General features: G+C 43.8%; 1 protein-coding gene across 5 annotated transcripts in view; it reads right to left on the bottom strand.

Annotated features, from left to right (window-relative positions):
- Window positions 1–1,770: 1,770 nt before the first annotated feature.
- Window positions 1,771–21,026, bottom strand: part of CLUH (clustered mitochondria homolog) — a 54,246-nt gene continuing 34,990 nt past the window's right edge. For all 5 annotated transcript variants that reach the window (XM_069761278.1, XM_069761280.1, XM_069761281.1 and 2 more), the window contains exons 12-26: window positions 20,398–20,502; window positions 16,276–16,376; window positions 15,633–15,785; window positions 15,283–15,345; window positions 13,320–13,564; window positions 13,132–13,216; window positions 11,757–11,910; window positions 9,339–9,478; window positions 8,965–9,045; window positions 8,720–8,845; window positions 8,084–8,205; window positions 6,225–6,318; window positions 5,902–6,036; window positions 4,721–4,794; window positions 1,771–4,432 (exon numbers count right to left, since the gene is read on the bottom strand). In XM_069761278.1, the coding sequence (XP_069617379.1) occupies window positions 4,258–4,432; window positions 4,721–4,794; window positions 5,902–6,036; window positions 6,225–6,318; window positions 8,084–8,205; window positions 8,720–8,845; window positions 8,965–9,045; window positions 9,339–9,478; window positions 11,757–11,910; window positions 13,132–13,216; window positions 13,320–13,564; window positions 15,283–15,345; window positions 15,633–15,785; window positions 16,276–16,376; window positions 20,398–20,502 (1,853 nt within the window). In that variant the 3' untranslated portion in view covers window positions 1,771–4,257. The remainder of the gene's footprint in view (window positions 4,433–4,720; window positions 4,795–5,901; window positions 6,037–6,224; window positions 6,319–8,083; window positions 8,206–8,719; window positions 8,846–8,964; window positions 9,046–9,338; window positions 9,479–11,756; window positions 11,911–13,131; window positions 13,217–13,319; window positions 13,565–15,282; window positions 15,346–15,632; window positions 15,786–16,275; window positions 16,377–20,397; window positions 20,503–21,026) is intronic.

Genomic DNA, 21,026 nt, shown 5'->3' with positions numbered 1-21,026 from the left:
GCAGCTCTTTCTCGTGTTTCCCTCCATGCAGAGACAGGAAAAACACTGAGGATTGGTGGGTGGGCGTGCGGTCAGGAGGGACGTCCTGGAAAAACACATTGCCAGGTATTTTTCCATCACCCATGACGGCAGCACGAAAGAAGTACAGAGGTCTGTAGTGTCTTAGGAAGTGATCACCGCCTGTAACACCCTTCTCCCGAACGTGAGGTCAGGGGAAGCAGATGGATCTAACCTATAATTTATGTCTGAAGAAGGTAGACTGAGAGGACCAGGTGGCCGCTTTACAGATCTGGTCGATGGAAGCACCTGCTCTCTCTGCCCAGGATGTCACCATGGCTCTCGTAGAATGAGCCTTCAGACCTACCTGCACTAACATACGCTAGCATAATGGCCTCTCTCACCCATCTAGCTATAGTTTGTCTAGAGACCTTCAGACCTCTTCTCGACCCCTGAAATGCTACAAACAAGGCCCTTTGCTTCATCCAAGGTTCCGTCATCTCTAAATATTGTAAGAGACACCTCCTAACATCCAAGCAATGAAGTCTCTTCTTCTGATTTCTTGGGTTAAGGCAAAAAGATGGCAAGATTATTTCCTGAGCCCTATGGAATTTGGACACCACCTTGGGGAGATAAACTTCGTCTAATTTTACTACAACTCTATCGTCCATGACCTGGGTGTAGGGAGGGTCTGCTGATAGTGCTTGCAAGTCACCTATCCTACGGGCTGAAGCGAGTGCCACTAATAAGTGCCGTCTGTAACGTGACTATTTTTTCTGACGTGGAGAGAGGAGCTGCCCTTTTTATCTTGAAGGTTTCCTGTCCTTGAAGGGTGGATCCCCTCTCTCGTGGTGCCGTCATGGGTGATGGAAAAAAAGACCTTTTCTTTAAATCAGGTTTTGACACCTATAAGTGTGTGAACAAGTCATTTTTAAAGAGGGGGAGTAGGATCAACTGTGACCTGACCCATTGTGATTCCTGGATCCTTTGTTATCAGTTGTGGAAAGAGATTATGAAATCCCGCCTCTGCTGGTAAGGAGACTGCTGAAAACTCTTCATAAAAAAAACAATAGGTGTAAAAAAAAAAAAAAAAAGCCCCAGTGACTAGTGTGAATTTAAAAATAGGTCATTTTCTGAAGACACAATCCCTGTAACATATGTAGCCATATAGGTGAATAAGTTTAAAAGGGGTACATGAGCGCTGTTCACTACCGTATCGAGAGGCGAGCTGCGTCGATATGTCGCATCTACTAATAACTACTAATAACTCCTGGAAAGCATGGACCGGACCTATTCCGATTATGAATGCTTTCTGACAGGTATTTTTAGACTGGTCATCCTTGGCGCTAGGGATGAGCGGACCCCCCCTGGTGAACCCTTAGTTTGATTTGGGTACCATAACTGTACCCGAACTTAAGCCAGAACCACATTGAAAAACAATGAAGACCCAAACTTCGGATCTGGGAAAGAAAAAAAAAAAAAAAAAAAGGCCACCTCTCTCTGCAATGGACAAACTGACTTCCGGGAGGAGTCAAGTGTTCGGTATTCAGCACTGGACACCAACTTTTAAAGTTCGGGTTTGCTCACCTCTAATTGGCACCACTCACCTTTAATACCTCTATAACAAACCTTTCAGCAGCTAGGGTTTCTATTGTATTGTACATAAAAGGAAGAAAAAAGCCTACAAAATGTTTTCCACAAATATTTTGTAAGAGTTCAGTTCATGTAAAAAAATGTAAAAAAAAAACTGTAATAAAACCAGAAAACCATGAATTGCATTATCATCAATTTATTAAAGGCTAAAATTCTCAAATTTTAGTAATATGCTGTTTAGGACAAAGGACAACAGTGCTTTTACCTACTGCTGCCTGGTAAAGTTAGTCATTTCCCAAAAATACACTTACCATGAAACAGTAAAGAGCAGCATTTAGACAATTACAAAACAAGTATTGGAGCAGTAGTCACTGGATATGCCAAACACACCTTCCCAAAAATCCTGCAACCAATCATACGCGCCAGCTTAGCCATGGGAGCTCTGAATCCCCCAATACTCTGGATTAAAGTTTTACTGTCATTTGTACGCAGGGCAGGGAGGTCTTAAGTTAATAAAAGAACAAAGATCCAAAACAATATAAAATGAATGAAACATACAACAAGAGAACATTCTAGATTATCGCATGAATTCATACAGCAAACATTTAAAACAACGTACTAAACAGGAAAAGAAAAAACCTGAAATTAAAATAAAAAATTACATTTGAATACTTTTATTCATTAAAAATGTGAAGCTGTTGAATCAGATTTCTAGACTGGATCCCTCCTGCTGAGAATGACGTCCTCTTCCATGGTGCATGGCAAGATGGGGGTTTTAGAAATGCAAAGAAAAAAGTTCAGAAACGCTCAGAGATCCAACCGCGACCTTCCTTTTGGTGAAGTCATATAGACCTCACCTACATGAGTTCAATGCTCACTGAGGTTGGGCAAACTGGCAATGGATGCCAAAGAGGCAAGTAGGAAGCTTTCCTTTAAATGGGACGATTTCACCATTATATATAGTTGTGTGACTATGTAGGTCCTAGTAAAACTATGAAGCCAATGAGAAATCAAGCTTTAGAGTCCCAGCCTGGAAGTGCAATGATGGCATGTCAACGTACTATGGCAGGTCAACAGATGTTTTTCAGAATAGAAAACCTCTCCAAAAAAAAAAAACAAACAAACCTTAAGCTTTGAGAGTTTTTTTTTTTTTGCTGAATATTTTCCTTTCCAGTGTGAACACTCTTTGGCTAAATTGCATGTGGCTGTAAAGCTTGATTTCTCAGCTCTGGCACATTGGTTTATTTCAAAACGGGCATCATTTTTATTGCTGTGACATGACCTATAGAGCCATACCACTTCGATTTATTAGTAAAAACATAATATAGGATTCCGTTAAACTTCTTATTTGAGATTGGTTTCCAATTTTTTTTTTTTGCCGTGATTAAAAAAAAAAACAAAAAAAAACCATGTGGCAATAACAGTGCGAACCTGGCCTAATGCAACCTGACCCTAGGCGAGCGCTCAGCCCACCTTTCTGTACAGCTTTGGACGGAGGGAGAGGCCGATGACCGGACAATACTGGTACACAGAGTGCGGAAGGAACACCGGGATTTAAGGCAGATAAGAGTGAAAAATGCTCGTTACAATCAGATGCGGAGTAATTACAAAGAGTGAGCACTTAACATCACAGCCACACAGAACCCACATGAGGAGTATGTAATTTATGGAAAAAAATAATTTCAGTAGATTCTGTAAAAAGTTTAAAGGACAAAATGTCTCAGAAACAAGCCGTGACGCAACAATGAAACATCTACAAATGAGTGTAGATGAAAAAACATCGACCCCTTCCTCAAGATAGAGCCTCCGTGTTCGGGCAAGGATTGTGTGATCATTGGGGGTCTGAGCCCACTTTGTACATTCAGGCACTAGTGTATGGGTGGTAAGCATGGACGAGGGGCGGCATCTTGTCCTTACGTATCTGCAGATGTCACGTCGCTGGATAATCTGCTGAATTCTACAGGCATACTAAATCACGGGTCGTAGAATCACCATAAAAAAAGAAAAATCATATAAAACCCAAAAGTCTTTAGTAATAATAAAAAAAAAAAAAGCTGAAAAGCAAAATAGTTGAACCAAAGTCCTCCCCTTACTAAAAGAAAAAGGCCGACACATGCGCCGTCCATGTCGGCGTCACCAAATTGTGGTATGGAATAATTATTTCGGGGTTGTTTCTCATTGAGTGTATGGCTTAATTCTGGGGCCACAAAAGCTACATCTGTGGGCTCAGACCATAGCCTCGTGGCCAGGAATTTAGGAGAGGTGGCTTTGCATTTCGCTGATGGACTCGGTCCCAGTCCACATCACTAACTGACCTGAGAAATATTAGGCGGCCTGGAAGCAGAGAGGTTACCTATAAAAGGTACAAACACAAAATGCAGAAATGGATTTCACATGGACACACACACAGACGTCCCGTGACTGGGCCATCTGAAGCCCCAGATTCTTGCATGTGCACAGCTGCTTAGGGACGGAGGAGGTCTTTGTGCAGAAGACACAAATCATTGATGGATCAGACATTATTCCTTGCATTGTCAATTATCTGCATTTGTACCTGTGCAACAATATCGCCAAGATGCGCTTTATAATCTATGGGTCTTGGTGAAAACCCTGTGGAGGGATTAGAGTTTTAAAAAGTGGCGTCCGAAGAAGGAAGAGGGGACAGAACTAAGCCGAGGTTTGTGTCTCTGCAGCATCGTCACTTGTGATCGCGCTTGTTCCGGCTGATTTCAAGGTTACGGTTTCAGTGTTTTCAGGCTTCTGATTGTCGGATTCCTTAATGGCCTCTTGTAGCAGCTGACGTCGCTGGACTTCAGCTTTCAGATTTTCCAGATCTTTTTGACTGCAAAAATATCAGTGTTGTTACAATACATAATGTCAAAAGAAACAGACCCCACAAAAGTATTTGTGAAAGAGGGGGTGAACACAAAGTACAGTATGGGGACACATCTGTAGGGGCAAGGAGAGGGTACTGAGAAAGCAGGGGCCCCTGTGTGAGCATGGGGTGGGGTGAGATGCCGATCTCTATGCCATCAGGTCTGGGTAACGGCTCCTGGTCGTAACTTATACCACAATACATATTAAAAAAAAAAAAAAAAAAAAAGGGGTCCAGGCCCCAAGTATCAGTTACCTGAGTGGGATGAACAAGATTCCATTGATGATATTCAGTTGATCCAGGACACTGGCCATACTGGGAGCCGTGAACTGAAAGGGAACACACGTATGTGAGTGACATAGAGAAGGATGGCGGCTGCACACTCATTATTCTCCAAACAAACCATGTACTTTAGAAAAAAGAAAGTCTCCATAGGAGGACAACCCCTTTTATGTAAATGAATTTATTTTTGTCTTAAAATCATTTTTGTAATTGGGTTTCATTAAAAATTTGGGGTCAATTGCTTTCCATAGCTTGTTTGTTGCAGTGTCCATTGCTGGGCGCAGAATGCATCATTGACAGTCCGTCAGAAGCTCTCCCACCTAAATCAGCTCACTAACACTTATCTGACTTTTTTGCGCTCCTCTCATCTGACTTCTGACCACATCAAAGTTGAATATAACGGGAAACAAAGCGCTTGTAAAAATCACAACTGCAAAATTTTTCAAGAAACTGAAAAATAAAAATGACTTTTATCCCCAAATACTTTTATTCAAAGGGATCCTGTCAGGTCCCATAATGCCATTTATCCACAGATGTAAGGTTAATCGCATTATGAAGGTGCCTGGCCACTGCTGAACTTTATTCCTCAAATACATGTAACCTGTCTAATCAGTGGAAATCCTGTGTCTCCCGCATTCTGCAGCTTTAACAAAGCTAGTTGTACATGTGTGCAGCACTACTACTTTTGACACCGCTATATCACCACTACTTAGGGACAGGACTTACCCCCGACACTGATACATCTGACAGGACGCTGTATTGTCTAAATGAAGCTGTAAGCAGAGTCCAGCAGATATATCTAACTAGGCTCTATCAGATTTAGAAGTGGCAAGAAAAAAAAAAAAATAAAATCGGACATGTGCACAGCGCCATAGAATATCATCAGCAAGAGTGCGGTCCAAGAAAACCACTGGTTGCACTTGTCCGATATAATCAGTCGTATGCATGAGTTGTTATATTGTGTCATCCATTTTAACTGATCCATTGCCAAGAATCAATTGTTCTAAATCTACCTACATCAGTTAAAAAAAAAAAAAGGTAAAAAAAAAAAAAAGTGTCCCTCTTCTCTGGAATGGTAACATACCGAGATGTAAATGCAGCCTGAGGACTGACAGGTCTTCCATTATGTACCGCCACAGACACCGGTCACATACCTTAAGTGGCATGATATTGGCACTGGATCCATTCTTGTAGATCTCATTCATTGTGCGCTGCAGAGCCACCGCCTGCTGGGTGAGGTACTTCAAGTACTCGGAACTTTCTTTGGTCTTTTCATGCTGCTCCCCCAGCTTAAAAATGACAAGAACAAAACATTAATACCAGATGCAAAGCCACGCTAAGAAAATACATTTTAGGCTTTCAATGTAAAGTAATCAGATGCCCAGAAACTGCCCCCACAAATCACAGTCACCACATATATGCTGGAGATCTGAAAAGCTGGAAGCCCACAGAGGTCTACAAAAGGCCACTACGTCACCTGGTTCTTGTATATTGTGTATCCTTCCTTCTCGTGCTGCAACGCCGAGCGAAACTCTCCTTTAGTTTCATACAGGCGAGCTACAAGATGGTGACTGCAAAAGACAAAGAATCTTATTAAAAAGGTTGTCTATCCATGGGGACAATTTTTTCTTAATACTTAAATGCAGGATTTGGAGGCTAATAACACAGGTATGAAAAATTGGGGTTTAGGAAAGTTGTGTCGAATCCAAATGACTGATTCTTAGGCTTTCTTATAATTAAAAAAAAATAAATAAATAAAACAGCAAACCCCCCCCCACTATTTTAAACCACCATGTATGGATTTTGCACAAAACACATGTAAAATTACGTACAAGCCTAGATGAACAAGAAAAATCTGTCGCCAAAAATGGTCAAAATATGATATATAACAATGTATTGAACTTTCTTGGAAATTATTTCTTGCGCCTTTTCCTCTTCTCTTGATACCTTTCCTCTTCTAGAAGGCTGCAGATCTTCTCTGTGAAGCATCCAGCAGTAGTCCCCCATCATGTTCCATCTACCTTCATATCCTGATGAATTCTTTCAGTCGTCCAAATGAGAATGTAAGAAATGTCACTTCAAGTTCCTCAGACACCCCAAGGCTTGGGAACGTTTAAGCATGAAACATAAAAATGGCTGCCTTCAGTTTTGATCCGGACAGCCCCTGAAACTCGGTAAACAAGTGCTTAAAAGTTTCTCCTTTTTTTCTGTAGAGCTTTCACAATCTGCTTCATCAGTCCAAGCTCAATGTGGAGTGATGGCAGGAGAACATTATGGAGAGCAGCTCAACTTCCCACATCTACGTTCCTGCATCCAGGTTGTAAAGAGGATCTCGTTGGCCAACATTTTTGGCTCCAGTGACGAGTCCTATCCCATCTGTCCCATTCACAAAAAAGCATGGGTTACTTCATTTATCCTTCTTGCTACTCAAAATTTCAGCTCACCACATATTGACCATCCTTACAAATTCTGTCTTTACTGCCCCTAATAACCAATCACAGCGCAGCTTTCACTTCTTATACTGCTGAGGTAAAATTAAAGCTATGCTATGATTGGATGCTATGAACTCCAGCACACTGTTTAGAAGGTGGGTTAAGAAAGTCTTCTCTGCCCACAGCAGCCAATTGCAGCACAGCGTCAGTTAATGTCTAACCAATCAAATGACACCAAAATCATCCACCAAAGGTCACACAAAGGGGTCAAAGTATGGTGCAAGAAAAAGCCTATGGAGTCAGTGTTTTTTTCTGAGTTCAGTATAAAAATCGCCTCTAAACAATTTTACCCTTGCAGACCTGTGGTATCATTTTAGCCTCTGGGTTCTATTCTATAAAAATGTTGCACCGTTTTCCTTCTAAAGCCCGTGTTACACTGTCTATAGCTGGGTGCAGACGTAGTTAACTGAAAATCTGTTAGTGAGCTCCTTCAAATGATTGTGACAGAAGAATTTGGAGCTTTGATCAATCTTTTTCTGAGATCTTCTGTGGCAAATGGTGCACAATGCTTCATGAAACCCAACTGCAAAAATGGGTTTTAGGTCCAAAGATACGAACTTGAGCAGAAGAAAAAACAATAATAAAAAAACAATACGATCTCACAGCAGTATTACATATGCATGATCGCCAGTGAGGATCATACATCAGTCCTGTTCTCAGTACTAGTATCCCTGCCCGGCCGTTGTGCCTCTCCCCATGTGATCGCACGCTGGGGAACAATGTAATGGGCGCCGACCACAGAATATACTGAACACGTAGAAATCCAAATGTGATCAGTGCCGCTTCCTCTAACATTCAGCGAGCGCAGATATAAGCCAGGACTAGGGAGCAGACGTCTATTCACCTGAGTGCGACCTTCAGAGACTTGGCGCCGTGATATTTGGAGTTGATGGCAAGTGCGTTCTCCAGGAAACGGAGAGACAGGTCGTACTCCATCACCCCGTGAAGAACCAGGCCGATGTTACTCTGAGGAGACAAGAAAATACGGAATATAAAGGGGCAGGAAAATGTGAGGACTCTGTAGGCAGTGTTCACGGTCTCCGTGCTCCACTTTGTTAACATGTGTATAGAAGAAGGAATTAAAGCAGACATTCCCTCAGTGTCCTGCCACAACTATAGGGCCCAGTCCATCTATACTGTTTGATTTTGGAGGGTTTGAGCTGCTCCCTCACCATCAGAACAGGGGGTTTTCTACCTCGACTACAGATATTCAAGTCATTCGCTAATCAGGTATGAAAACCAGGTCACAGATTGACCGATTCCCATGTCTAGATGTAGTTTCGTTTACATTGAGTTTTGTAAGTTGGAATTGTGCCACCGGTCTCCGAAATGTACTACTGGGAAGAGGAGCCTCCAATTTAAGGGTTTATTAACCCTGCTGTTCTATTCGCTTCCACTATACACTTGTACTGCTCCGGTCATTTTTGATCGAACATAACAGCAGGGTTAAATGTAACATGTTGGTAATTAATCTACTTACATCTAAGAGCGCCATCTCGGGGTGACCTTCTCCGAAGACGAGGAGCATGAGATACCGCGCCCGGTACAGCAGGTTTAATGCAATGGAGAGCTGGTTATTTGCAAAGCAGTACAACGCCAGATGCATCTGCAAGGAAACACGAGGGTCGGTGCGGACACCGGAAACAGATTCACGTGAATCAAAAGTGAGGAGCGATGCAGCAGAGAAGAAAACCAGCCAGTGGTCAGATACTACACGGTACTTACATACTCCTGGATGGTGCTGGGGTGTTCAGTGCCCAGAATCCGCTCACTCATCAGTACGGCTTTCTGCTGGTTGCTTAAGGCCTTATAACACAAAAATCAATTTTCAATCAAGACTAAGAAGAAAAAAAAATGTATATAAAAAAAATAATTTAACATTAATTTAGTATTTAATGATGGTCACTTGTTGGAGGAAAGTGACTAAGTCCAAAGTACGAGCCTTATCACTCTGTATAGGTTTCCATTTTCACATGAAAAAGGTGAAAACCACACAAACAGAATCTGTGTCGGAGAAATTCTCATCACCATCTCCTGGCAAGTCCTCCTGAGCTTTTTTGGCTCTCAGGAACACCTCACTATTTATTTGGACCATTTACCTCTGAGTAGTCGCCCATGATGTAGTTGAGCCGGGCGAGTAGTCGCAGGCAGGCGCAGATCTCTACGTGCATAGCGCCATACACATTATTAAACAAATTTAAGGCTTCGTTTATTAGTTCACACCCTTCTTTTAGGAAACCTAAGGAAATTTGGGAAAGAAAAGAAAATTGTATAAATTATTCAGATATTTTATAAGACTGCAGCATAATTATGGAGTACTGGGCAATTAAGGCCGCGTTCAGACCCATTCAGGGAGCTGCAATCAGGGCCGGCGTCAGCACCCGGCACACCCGGGCACGTGCTGGTCCCCGGCGAGACAGGGGGCCAGCTCACGCTTACTGGGATACAGGCGACTCATCCCCCGCCAGCGCCGACAGCCCCACCCCCATCTGCACGCGCCGATTCACCCCCCGCCAGCGCATTCAACTATACTGACGTCAGACGCCAGGACAGTTGAATGCAATGATGGAGGAGAGCGCGTCAAATGACGCTCCCTCACCCATCATGCCCCTCTGCATCTGACACTGCGGGTGCGCGATGACGTCGTATCATCGCGTACCTGCTGTGTGCCCGGCAGACTGCAGCAGCTGAGACCTTAGCAGAGCCAGGAGCTGTGAGGGGCACGAGGAGAGGTGAGGATTGTATGTTTTTTTTTTTTTGTTTTGTTTTAAATCTATCAATGAGTGATAACTGGATTGTGGGGCCATTCTCGGGGGGGTTTAAGCTACATTATATTCTGTGGAGGGTTGTATAATATTCTATGGGGGGGCTGTATCATTACATTCTATGGAGGGCTGTATATTATACTATATGGAGGACTATGAGGAGTGTATTATACTATATGGAGGACTGAGGAGTGTATTATACTATATGGAGGACTGAGGAGTGTATTATACTATATGGAGGACTATGAGGAGTGTATTATACTATATGGAGGACTATGAGGAGTGTATTATACTATATGGAGGACTGTATTATACTATATGGAGGACTGTATTATACTATATGGAGGACTGAGGAGTGTATTATATGGAGGACTGTGGTGAACATTATAATATATGGAGGACTATGGGGTATATTATACTAAACAAACAAAATGCTGCCTATTCATCAAGTTGCATGCATACAGGTGCTGCTCACAAAATTAGAATATCAAAGTTAATTTACTTCAGTTCCTCAAAACAAAAAATGAAACTCCATATTATATAGTCATTATAAACATAGTGATCTATTTCAAGTGTTTATTTCTGTTAATGTAGATTATGGCTTACAGGCAATGAAAACCCAAAAGTATTCTATAATGTTGATTTACCTCTAATATTACAGGTACTGATACCCTGAGACCTGTGGACCTTAGATCCTCAGTTAGCCATCTGCTAAAGCACGGGATCTACATGTCACCTACTCCAAGAGTGTGACAGTGCAGAAACGCCACTATCAGGACTTATTTTCCAGAACACACACGTGGACTAGTAAGTGACCAATCATTACTATATATTAGGTCGGACTCGGAGTACCACTTGCGAGAGCCTTGAATCACTTCACCCTGCACAGCTGCCCGTTCTTTGGACAGGAGTGTGCAGCTGTATAGAAATACGGACGTTTCGGGTGATGCAGTGCAAGACTCGCACATTGCTATCGCATAATTGGCATATAAGGGGTTGACTTATATAAAGCCCCTCTGCTGTATGGTATCGTAGAATTTACAATAGCCATCACTCATGTAAGAAGTGAAATCTGGCATTGTACTATACCGATATTTCTCTGCTGTATCTGTGCATCATTAATTGTGGTATGTGTTAAAGGGGGGGGCCCACTGAGACTCTTTCGCCCGGGGCCCTCAAAAACCTGGAGCCGGCCCTGGCTGCAGTCTTTGGACTCCATTTGACTTTCCTTCCGGTGGTGGGTCAGTGAAGCTCAGGGCCTGAATCTTTGAGATGGACATCGTGCCCGCCAGTATTATTAAATGTCTGGATTACAATATGGACTCAATTGTTGACTTCAGTTAGAACAATCAAGTCAGGATCATCTGAATCCAGATTCAGATGCAAGACCCCAAGGAGGGCATCCTCCCTCGTTGGGAATAATGAATCCGGCCTATGAGAAGAGAGTCATACTAATTGATCAGCTTTGAATATTAAGTGGCAAACTTTCCAAAATGCCATGGTTCCCACTCTAGTGACAAGCAATACGCACAGGCAGTCGTGTCCAGCCACGCACCTCGCCCCATCCCAGCAGTCACACCCCACCCCAGCAGTCACGCCTCCTGCCAGCGGCCATGTGCCTCACATCCTCTCAGCAGCCACGCCCCCTCCCAGCGGCCACGCGCCTCGCCCGTTCCCCAGTGGACACGCCCCTCCCAGCAGCCACGCCCCTTCCCCAGTAGCCACACCCCTCCCAGCAGCCACACGCCTCACCCTGCTGCACTTTTGCTTGTCCACTTTGGAAGAAATGAAAAGCATCAGAAGCTTTGGGATTAACATGTTTCACCACAGGGAAAATATTCAAGATGTCCTCTTCAGTAAAGGTGGGTTTATGTCTGTTATCAAAGTGGTACTCTTTCAGCAGGACCTGAGAATGAAAGAGAATACGACATTTTGTGACGCGTTTAGTTTTTATTCACAACCTACTGAGGCCAATTCTCATTCACTCTGCATTGCGAATCCGAGCAATGGTGCCGATATGTCCATAATATAGGAAAGGCACGTGGCAGTGCCATGGATCCATAATACTGACCCTAGAGCCAGAAATGGGCCAGTACTGTACACGTGTGGGCATGTTACCCCAAAGCACAAATTCTAAGAGGGAATCTCAGCAGCAAAGAACAGATGACGGATCAGGTTCTGGATCTTTTAAAGAACTTGGCGCATAATGGATCTTTGTATTCTGTACGGATGTGGTTACAAGGGTCCCCCAGCTGAAGTTTGTACAAAGAAAAAAATAATACAATTTCCTTTACTCACCCTCCGCGTGTCCAGTGCAGAGTCTGTCGCTCCCGGGGTCTGTTATTGTCTGAGCTCAGTGGCTCTGTGCTGCTTGTGCCGCTAACTTTGGCAGAAGGGCAACATCAGATATTGGGAGCAGGAGCAGAGATTCAGCACTGGACCAGAGAGGGTGCAGAAAGCAGGTTTGAGGCTTTCTGATTTAGGAAAAAGGGAATCTTTCAGCAGGCGTTTGCTATATAATCTGATTGCAGCATAACAGGGCAAGAAAACCTGATTTTAGGGATGTATTACTTATTAGGTTGCTTGGTGTGGTTTTCATACAATACCTGTTTTCGCCAATGGAGATGTAGCAGGGCCAAGACTTAAACTGTATATAACCCTGCAAGCAGCCAATCAGTGGTGGGGGCGGGGTTACACAGATTAGCCTGACTGCTGTGCACACGAGCTGTAGTCCTGCAGTGAGTCTCCAGCTGATAAAACGCTTATTGTATTCAAAATAAAAGCACAGCCTAATAAGTGACATCTCTGGAATCAGGGTCTCCTGTCCCATATTCTACTACACTGTAATACATCTAGATCGGTTACCTATAGGTCAAACTTGACCTTCACAAATACAAAAGCACTAGCGCAAATTTAAGAAAAAAGTCTATTATCTTGTTTGTATGGTTTAGGGTTTACGCTCACAAGGTACCATTGCTAGGTCACTGAAAATTGTTTTGACTGGTGGGATTTAGGATGAGCTTTAACGGTCAGTGGGGACTAAACCAAGGTCTAGCTGGGCACGATCAAGCAATCTCATCACTCAACTCTTATGAATGCATAGAGATGAAGCAGAACCGAGTGGTACCTGAATGCCAACTTTGATAGAGATTTCTCGGAGGAGGCTGATCTTCTGGAGGTTGTACAGCTCCACGGCCTGGTCCACATTTTCACTAGAAAATATATATATTTTTTATAATTATGTTTCATCAATGATCTTGGACTAAATCTTCTAGTAATCTGGACAAGGTACGCAAACCTTTAGTGATCACTTACCATTCAAGACTGAAGTCAAAGTAGGTTTTGGCTTCGGAGCCGATGTTCTTCCACAGCTCCTGGTGGGTGACGCTGGCCCAGGTCGTGTTGTCAGCACTATTGAGGTTCCGGTTTTTACGCCTCTTGTTTTTTTTCTTGGAGACCAGCTCATCAGCGGGAAGGTGAGCAACGGAGTTGGGGAAGGAGCTGAGGAAGCAGTTTAAGAAATGGCTAATAGCAGCCGACAGACCCGACAGTTCTACTCCCTGGAGAGAAAATATGGAGAAGCTTCAGTACGAAAATAGGTTTGAGCACAGCAGAAATTAAAGCCACAGATTATGTTACCAGCTTTACAAGAAATCATTATTGCATATCTAGAGATGGAAACTTTTATATAAGAAGTATTCAGAAGCCATCACTAATCAGAAGAAGACACCAGGCGTTTCTATGCAAGACTTTAGTCAAGATCTCCCTAAGGGCTCATGTACACCGGGAGAACTATAGTTTGGTGCAACCTCAGGTTTGTACAGAGCCCCCATATGGCCCCCTATAGCAGTATATGGAGGCCTAAACTACTTTTATATACCTCCAATTTATACAGTGGTGAGCTCAACAATTATCTACAGTACTGTGCTATAAAGTGGCACCATATGGCAGCACAAGGAGCATCGGGTATTTGTAGGAGAGAAACATAGGAACGTGTGTGTCTAAGTGCATTTGGCACTTCTATTTTTTTTCTTTAAGCACCGCTTTTTCCGTAGGCAACTGTTTTATTAATGAAATCGCCAACCTACTCACAAAATTATGGAAAGACTCACGTATAACCAACTCCTATCTGGTGCCGTTTCTGTAAAGTCATTATGGGGCTACACTGTGAACAAGCACACGTTGGCATTAGGGTATGTGCACACGTCAGGATTTCTTGCAGAAATTTTCCTGACAAAAAAAAACTGACATTTCTGCCAGAAATCCGCATGCGTTTTTACTGCGATTTTGACGTGTTTTTGACGCGTTTTTTCCCAAATGCATAGAATTGCGGGAAAAACGCAGAAAACCCGCAAAAATAATGAACATGCTCATTTTTTTACCGTGATGCGTTTTTTTTCGCGGAAAAAAACGCATCCATGTGCACAAAACATGCAGAATGCATTCTAAATGATAGAATGCATAATGTATGCGTTTTTAATGAGTTTTTATAGCGTTTTTAGCGCGAAAAAAACGCGAAAAAACCTGTACGTGTGCACATAGCCTTAGTGCAATGCAGAGGTGTGGCCAATAAACAGACAAAGTGGCCACAGTATGAATGCACACCTATGCATGTAACATATACCAACTAGTGATGAGTGAGCGTGCTCAGATAAGGTGTTATCCAAGCATGCTCGGGTGCCAACAGAGTGTCTTCAGCGTGCTCAAAAATATGTTCGAGCCCCTGCAGCAGAAAGGGGTGTGGGGCTCCCTATTTTTTTGGCTGTTCATTTTGTTTATATAGCTCTCCACGGATGGGGGGCCTGCACAGTCGGGTCTGGGTCCAGCTCAAAACGTATATATTTTTATGTTTGCTGACAGTGAGGTGAACTACAAGAATTACATACCGTCCTGACTGGGTACACCTTGGTGCGGTGGGATGGCTTTTACACTTTTATGATCAAAACAGTGTTAAGTACCCCATGTTATTTTCATGTAAGATTAGTACTAATCCATTTACTTACTGCAGGGTATTTGCTCATTTTTATCTTGGGTCCTATACGGTGGACAGAGAAAACTAGCGGCCAGGCTCAGACGGGCGCATTTCACAGTTCGTATACGGACCACCATGCCCAGCCTCATCGCATGTCTTCGGACCCGAACATATAGTCTCATATGTGCCTATGAGGCTGTAAGTTCAGATCAGGAGACCAGTACGAGCACGGCAGACCAGCAATGAAATACACCCATCCGAGTCCGGCCTAAGGCGAGTCTTGTACTGTATAGATGGACGTCTTACCTGCAGGTAGGTCTTGAAGATGTGCTTTGCAGACCTGGTAATCACTTCACTTATTAGTATTTTCTAGAAAAACAAAATGATGATGGAAACTTTATTTAGTTTTGTGATACAAGTCTTATTTGCTTCAAAGAGAATGAGCTGAAGTTTGGCAAAAGTAACAGGAGACAGGTAAAAATATCAATGATAAAAACAAGACGGCAGCCGAATAGGTGGTAAACTATTAGGAACAGACTATAATTATTGGCCGGCACTGCGGTAAGGTTCTCATAGGAGAGGATAAATTCCCAGAAATTATCAGTTTTTGCACAAACAAAAACTGAAAAATCTGATCTGATAGAAAAACCACTCACGTAGACATGATCCAGCTGGGATGGTAGAGGGAATTTTTTGACGATTTCTATAACTTTGCCTAAGTAGCGCATGTTGATTCCTCTCTGGTGCATTGCTTCAGCCAGGGTAGCTCCGTCCATGGGGACGACATTGTGGTCAAGGCAGTCCTTGATCTGCAAAACAGACAGTGTTATTGCATCCATCCCTGCATATGCAAGAACAACTCCAGGCAGCTGGACAGTGGGGATGACAATGACAGGCGACATTACAGGGGTTTTTCAACTTTAGGGACTTTTTCTTTTTCTTTTTTTACTTAAATGCATGTATTTGGGGGATGTAAACATTTTTTTACAATTGTTTTCAATGAAAAATATGGTTTTCTTAGGCTTTTACAGCCTTTGGTTGCACATTCAACTTTGATATAGTCTGTGCTTATACATCAGTTCAGAAAAAGACAGATGACAGAGTAACAGACGCCTTGTCAGACCATCATAGCGAGCCGACAGCCTCCGTTACCTCAACCAGCAGCTGGGAATAGGCCGTGCAACACAGAGGCAAATGGCGCAACAGGTTTCCAATACGAAAAAATATTTAAAAAAAAAAATATATATATATATATATAGACAACCCCTTTAATACACCACAATGAAGCAGAGTTCTTACCAAACATGGGATCTGACAGGACAGGACAAAAGCGGCGGCGTCCTTCAGCAGTTGCTTCTGATTCAGGACTTCAGCCTGTGAGGACTCGGGGAAACGCACCCCTGTTGTCAGAGACAAGACAGACATGGTCACCCGATAACCTGAATGATCTGGGTTATGAACAACGTAGTGACACCAACGGGTCCTGATAAAAAGGATTTCCTCATCCCCAATGCTTCTGCCCTCTTCTGGAGGGAGACCCTCAGGCCTCCAGACTTGTAAGTACTCAAACATAGTCTGCACTGATTGGACAGCAGCAGGGAAACACCCCAACTGGTAACACCCAAATGTCAATTTATTCATAAGTGTGGAAGAGGAACAACACAATGCAGAAAAGAGGTTTCATGTAGATTACACTTATTTGCTGCAATAATCAGGAGAGGCGACGGGTAGAGTTGTCGTGAATCGATTCCCAACTCCAGCAGGCAGGGTCAATATTTTGTGGCCACCGGACAGGAGCCGGAGAACCTCCGCCCACCTCCCAGCATCCGCGGCTCTTCTGCTGATTAGCCAGCCAGGCGTGACGCAATCGTTGCAGCTTGACGCCAATGAGACGTTGTGTCAGACCAGCTATTTACAAGAAGAACCACAGATGTCAGGAGGTTCTCAGGGCTCCTGTCCAGCGGCCACAGATGACCCCTGGACCGGGTCCTGCTAATCATTTCACACAAACTCTACTGTCAGGTTCTCTTTAAAGAACTCTCCACAATGTATACAAGACATTCACTGCAAGACAAAAGAAGCTAATTAATGTAATCATGAAAAGAATGGGGTGAATCCAAACGTCAATGAAATAGGTCTAACAGCAGGCAGGTAATGTGAGAATTTAATAAAATAACCAGAACGTTTCAAGTCCTCAACTCTTCAGGACTGTTACTCCAGACGACACTGCAGTCCCTATAGTGAATTGCATATATCATTCTCATACCCGAGACAGACAAGGGCCATATGTCGCCAGCACTACTGCCGAGAGTGGCGATCACAAGAACCATGTACAGGACGTCATCACAGCAGGATAGGCGGGGACCACCAGAGTAGGGTCTCCGGAGCATTAGGGGCTTTGAAAGGTGATGTATGGTAATTTTACCGTGTAAAAAGAAATAAATAGTATATATATATATTACACATTCGGGTATAAGCCGAGACTTTCAGCCCATTTTTTTGGGCTGAAAGTCCCCCTCTCGGCTTATACTCGAGTCATATACCCGGGTGTCAGCAGGGGAGGGGGAGCGGGGGCTGTGTAATCATACTTACCTGCTGCAACGCGGTCCCTGCAGTCCCTGGCTTCTCCGGCGCTGCAGATTCTTCCTGTACTGAGCGGTCACATGGCACCGCTCATTACAGAAATGAATAGGCGGCTCCACCTGCCATAGGGGAGGAGCCGCATATTCATTGCTGTAAATGATCGGTGCCATGTGACCGCTCAATTACAGGAAGAAGCTGCAGCGCCGGAGAAGCCAGGAACTGCAGGGACCGCGCCGCAGCAGGTAAGGGGAGCGCAGCGCTATAATTACCTGCTCCTCGCTCCGGTGCGGCTCCGTCTGCAGCGTCCTCTAGCAGTGACGCTCAGGTTAGAGGGCGCTGTGACGTAGTCAGTGCGTGCCCTCTGCTGAGCGTCAGTGCTGGAGACGGAGCCGCACGAGGAGCAGGTAATTATTGAAAGCGCTGGCGTCCTGAGAAGAGAGGTAAGTATGTGATTTTTTTTTTTTATTGCAGCCGCATTCTATATGGCACAGCATTATAAGGAGCATCTATGGGGCCATAATCAAAGGTGCAGAGCATATATGGGGCACAGCATTATAAGGAGCATCTATGGGGCCATAAGGGTGCAGAGCATATATGGCACAGCTTTATAATGAGCATCTATGGGGCCATAATCAAAGGTGCAGAACATATATGGCACAACATTATAAGGAGCATTTATGGGGCCATAATCAATGGTGCAGAGCATATATGGGGTACAGCTTTATAAGGAGCATCTATGGGGCCATAATCAAAGGTGCAGAGCATTATATATGGCACAGCATTATAAGGAGCATCTATGGGGCCATAATCAAAGGTGCAGAGCATATATGGCACAGCATTATAAGGAGCATCTATGGGGCCATAATCAAAGGTGCAGAGCATATATGGCACAGCATTATAAGGGGCATCTATGGGGCCATAATCAAAGGTGCAGAGCATATATGGGGTACAGCATTATAAGGAGCATCTATGGGGCCATAATCAAAGGTGCAGAGCATATAGGGCACAGCATTATAAGGAGCATCTATGGGGCCATAATCAAAGGTGCAGAGCATATATGGCACAGCATTATAAGGGGCATCTATGGGGCCATAATCAACGGTGCAGAGCATATATGGGGTACAGCATTATAAGGAGCATCTATGGGGCCATAATCAAAGGTGCAGAGCATATAGGGCACAGCATTATAAGGGGCATCTATGGGGCCATAATCAAAGGTGCAGAGCATATATGGCACAGCATTATAAGGGGCATCTATGGGGCCATAATCAAAGGTGCAGAGCATATATGGCACAGCATTATAAGGAGCATCTATGGGGCCATAATCAAAGGTGCAGAGCATATAGGGCACAACATTATAAGGGGCATCTATGGGGCCATAATCAAAGGTGCAGAGCATATATGGCACAGCATTATAAGGAGCATCTATGGGGCCATAAAGGTGCAGAGCATATATGGCACAGCATTATAAGGAGCACCTATGGGGCAATAATCAAAGGTGCAGAGCATATAGGGCACAGCTTTATAAGGAGCATCTATGGGGCCATAAAGGTGCAGAGCATATATGGGGTACAGCATTATAAGGAGCATCTATGGGGCCATAATCAAAGGTGCAGAGCATATATGGGGTACAGCATTATAAGGAGCATCTATGGGGCCATAATCAAAGGTGCAGAGCATATATGGCACAGCATTATAAGGAGCATCTATGGGGCCATAATCAAAGGTGCAGAGCATATATGGCACAACATTATAAGGGGCATCTATGGGGCCATAATCAAAGGTGCAGAGCATATATGGCACAGCATTATAAGGAGCATCTATGGGGCCATAATCAAAGGTGCAGAGCATATAGGGCACAGCTTTATATGGAGCATCTATGGGGCCATAATCAACGGTGCAGAGCATTCTATATGGCACAGCTTTATAAGGAGCATCTATGGGGCAATAATGAACGGTGCAGAGCATTCTATATAGCACAGTTGTATATGGAGCATCTATGGGGCAATAATGAACGGTATGGAGCATCTATTTTTATTTTTGAAATTTACGAGTAGCTGCTGCATTTTCCACCCTAGGCTTATACTCGAGTCAATAAGTTTTCCCAGTTTTTTGTGGCAAAATTAGGGGGGGGGGGGGGGGGGGTCGGCTTATACTCGAGTATATACGGTATATATATAATTTATCTTGTGGGGCAGTGACCCGTTATAGCTAGGGGGCGCTGTTTGTGTTTTCCAGAATGCACATGGAGGCGTAGTGAGGCCATGAGGGTGTACTGCAGACAAAGGTGTGGCTGTAATTGGAATAGTGAAGCAGTGACTGATTAAAAGCCCTGTAGTAGAGGGGGAGGTGTTTCAGTGTTGGTTTGGAGGCAGACAGAGCAGTTGTCTGCAGAGCTCTTTCTGTGTTTAGCAACACAGGGGCAAGAGGAACCAAAGGGATTGACACCCTGCATCTCGGGCTGTCTTGTGTTTGCAAGGCTGCAATCCGGAGGATAGCGTGAGGTGCACGGCGTGAGTTAAGAGACTTGGTAACGGCGGGCGGTCGTCCCGGGGAAACTGGACAGAGGGAAGTCTGGCCTGTGTAGGGACTGCAAATTAAAGCCGGTTACTGTGTATTTCTGATGGACTGGATGAAGAAGCCATTTAATGTGTATTGCTAATAGACTGTGTGAAGTAACAATAAGGAAACGTTTTGTTTGAACTTGCTTGGGTCACTGCCGTTTCACTGCGTATGGGCCTACCACTGCATTACAAAATAAATAATTTTGTTTAAATTTTTTCTTCACGCAGATGCATACATACCCATTGTTCAGCATTAATTGTTTTCTTTAATTACCTGGAGAGAAGATGTCTAGGTTGAAACGAATATCAAAAGAGGTCTCAGTGACTGAGCCCACAGCCTGGCATGCATTCCTTATCACTTCTCTGCTCTTCTGATCCACTAGAAGGAAAAAAAAAAAAGCAGAAAATAAATACTGGGATTCCGTAGTAACAAATTATTATTATTATTTATTGTTATAGCGCCATTTATTCCATGGCCTACAAGTGAAATAAATACATTGTTCTGTTCCTATCAACTTTTTCGTTTGCTCCATCACAAGGATGGATCTGTTGCACAATGGGCACCACCGATGCCCGATGGATCCTGCTGACAATAGCCTGCATGGGCGAGGTGTGGGACATGAGAGAAGCGGCTCGGTGTGCAAATATGGAAGACTTTTCTACGATTTTCTGGAAGGAACCTGAGATGCAAACATGAGCATGTTCAAACAGAAAACCACTGCAGCCTAAAGTCTTCCTCTACTGTAATGGAATCACTGCAGAAAATCCTGGAGCCAACTTGGTGAACACCTTCCCAAATATACGACTTGAGCTGCTGCTTTGGAAAGATGTTGCCAGGTAAAGATGGACACACATTCTTCTACTAAAAAGCATTACATTGGCATTACCTTGTAGGTAAGGGGT

Source organism: Ranitomeya imitator, chromosome 3 (genome assembly GCF_032444005.1).
Source record: "Ranitomeya imitator isolate aRanImi1 chromosome 3, aRanImi1.pri, whole genome shotgun sequence".
NCBI lineage: Eukaryota > Metazoa > Chordata > Amphibia > Anura > Dendrobatidae > Ranitomeya > Ranitomeya imitator.
Note: the sequence above shows the minus strand (reverse complement) of the source record. Positions and strands in the feature narration are given on the sequence as shown.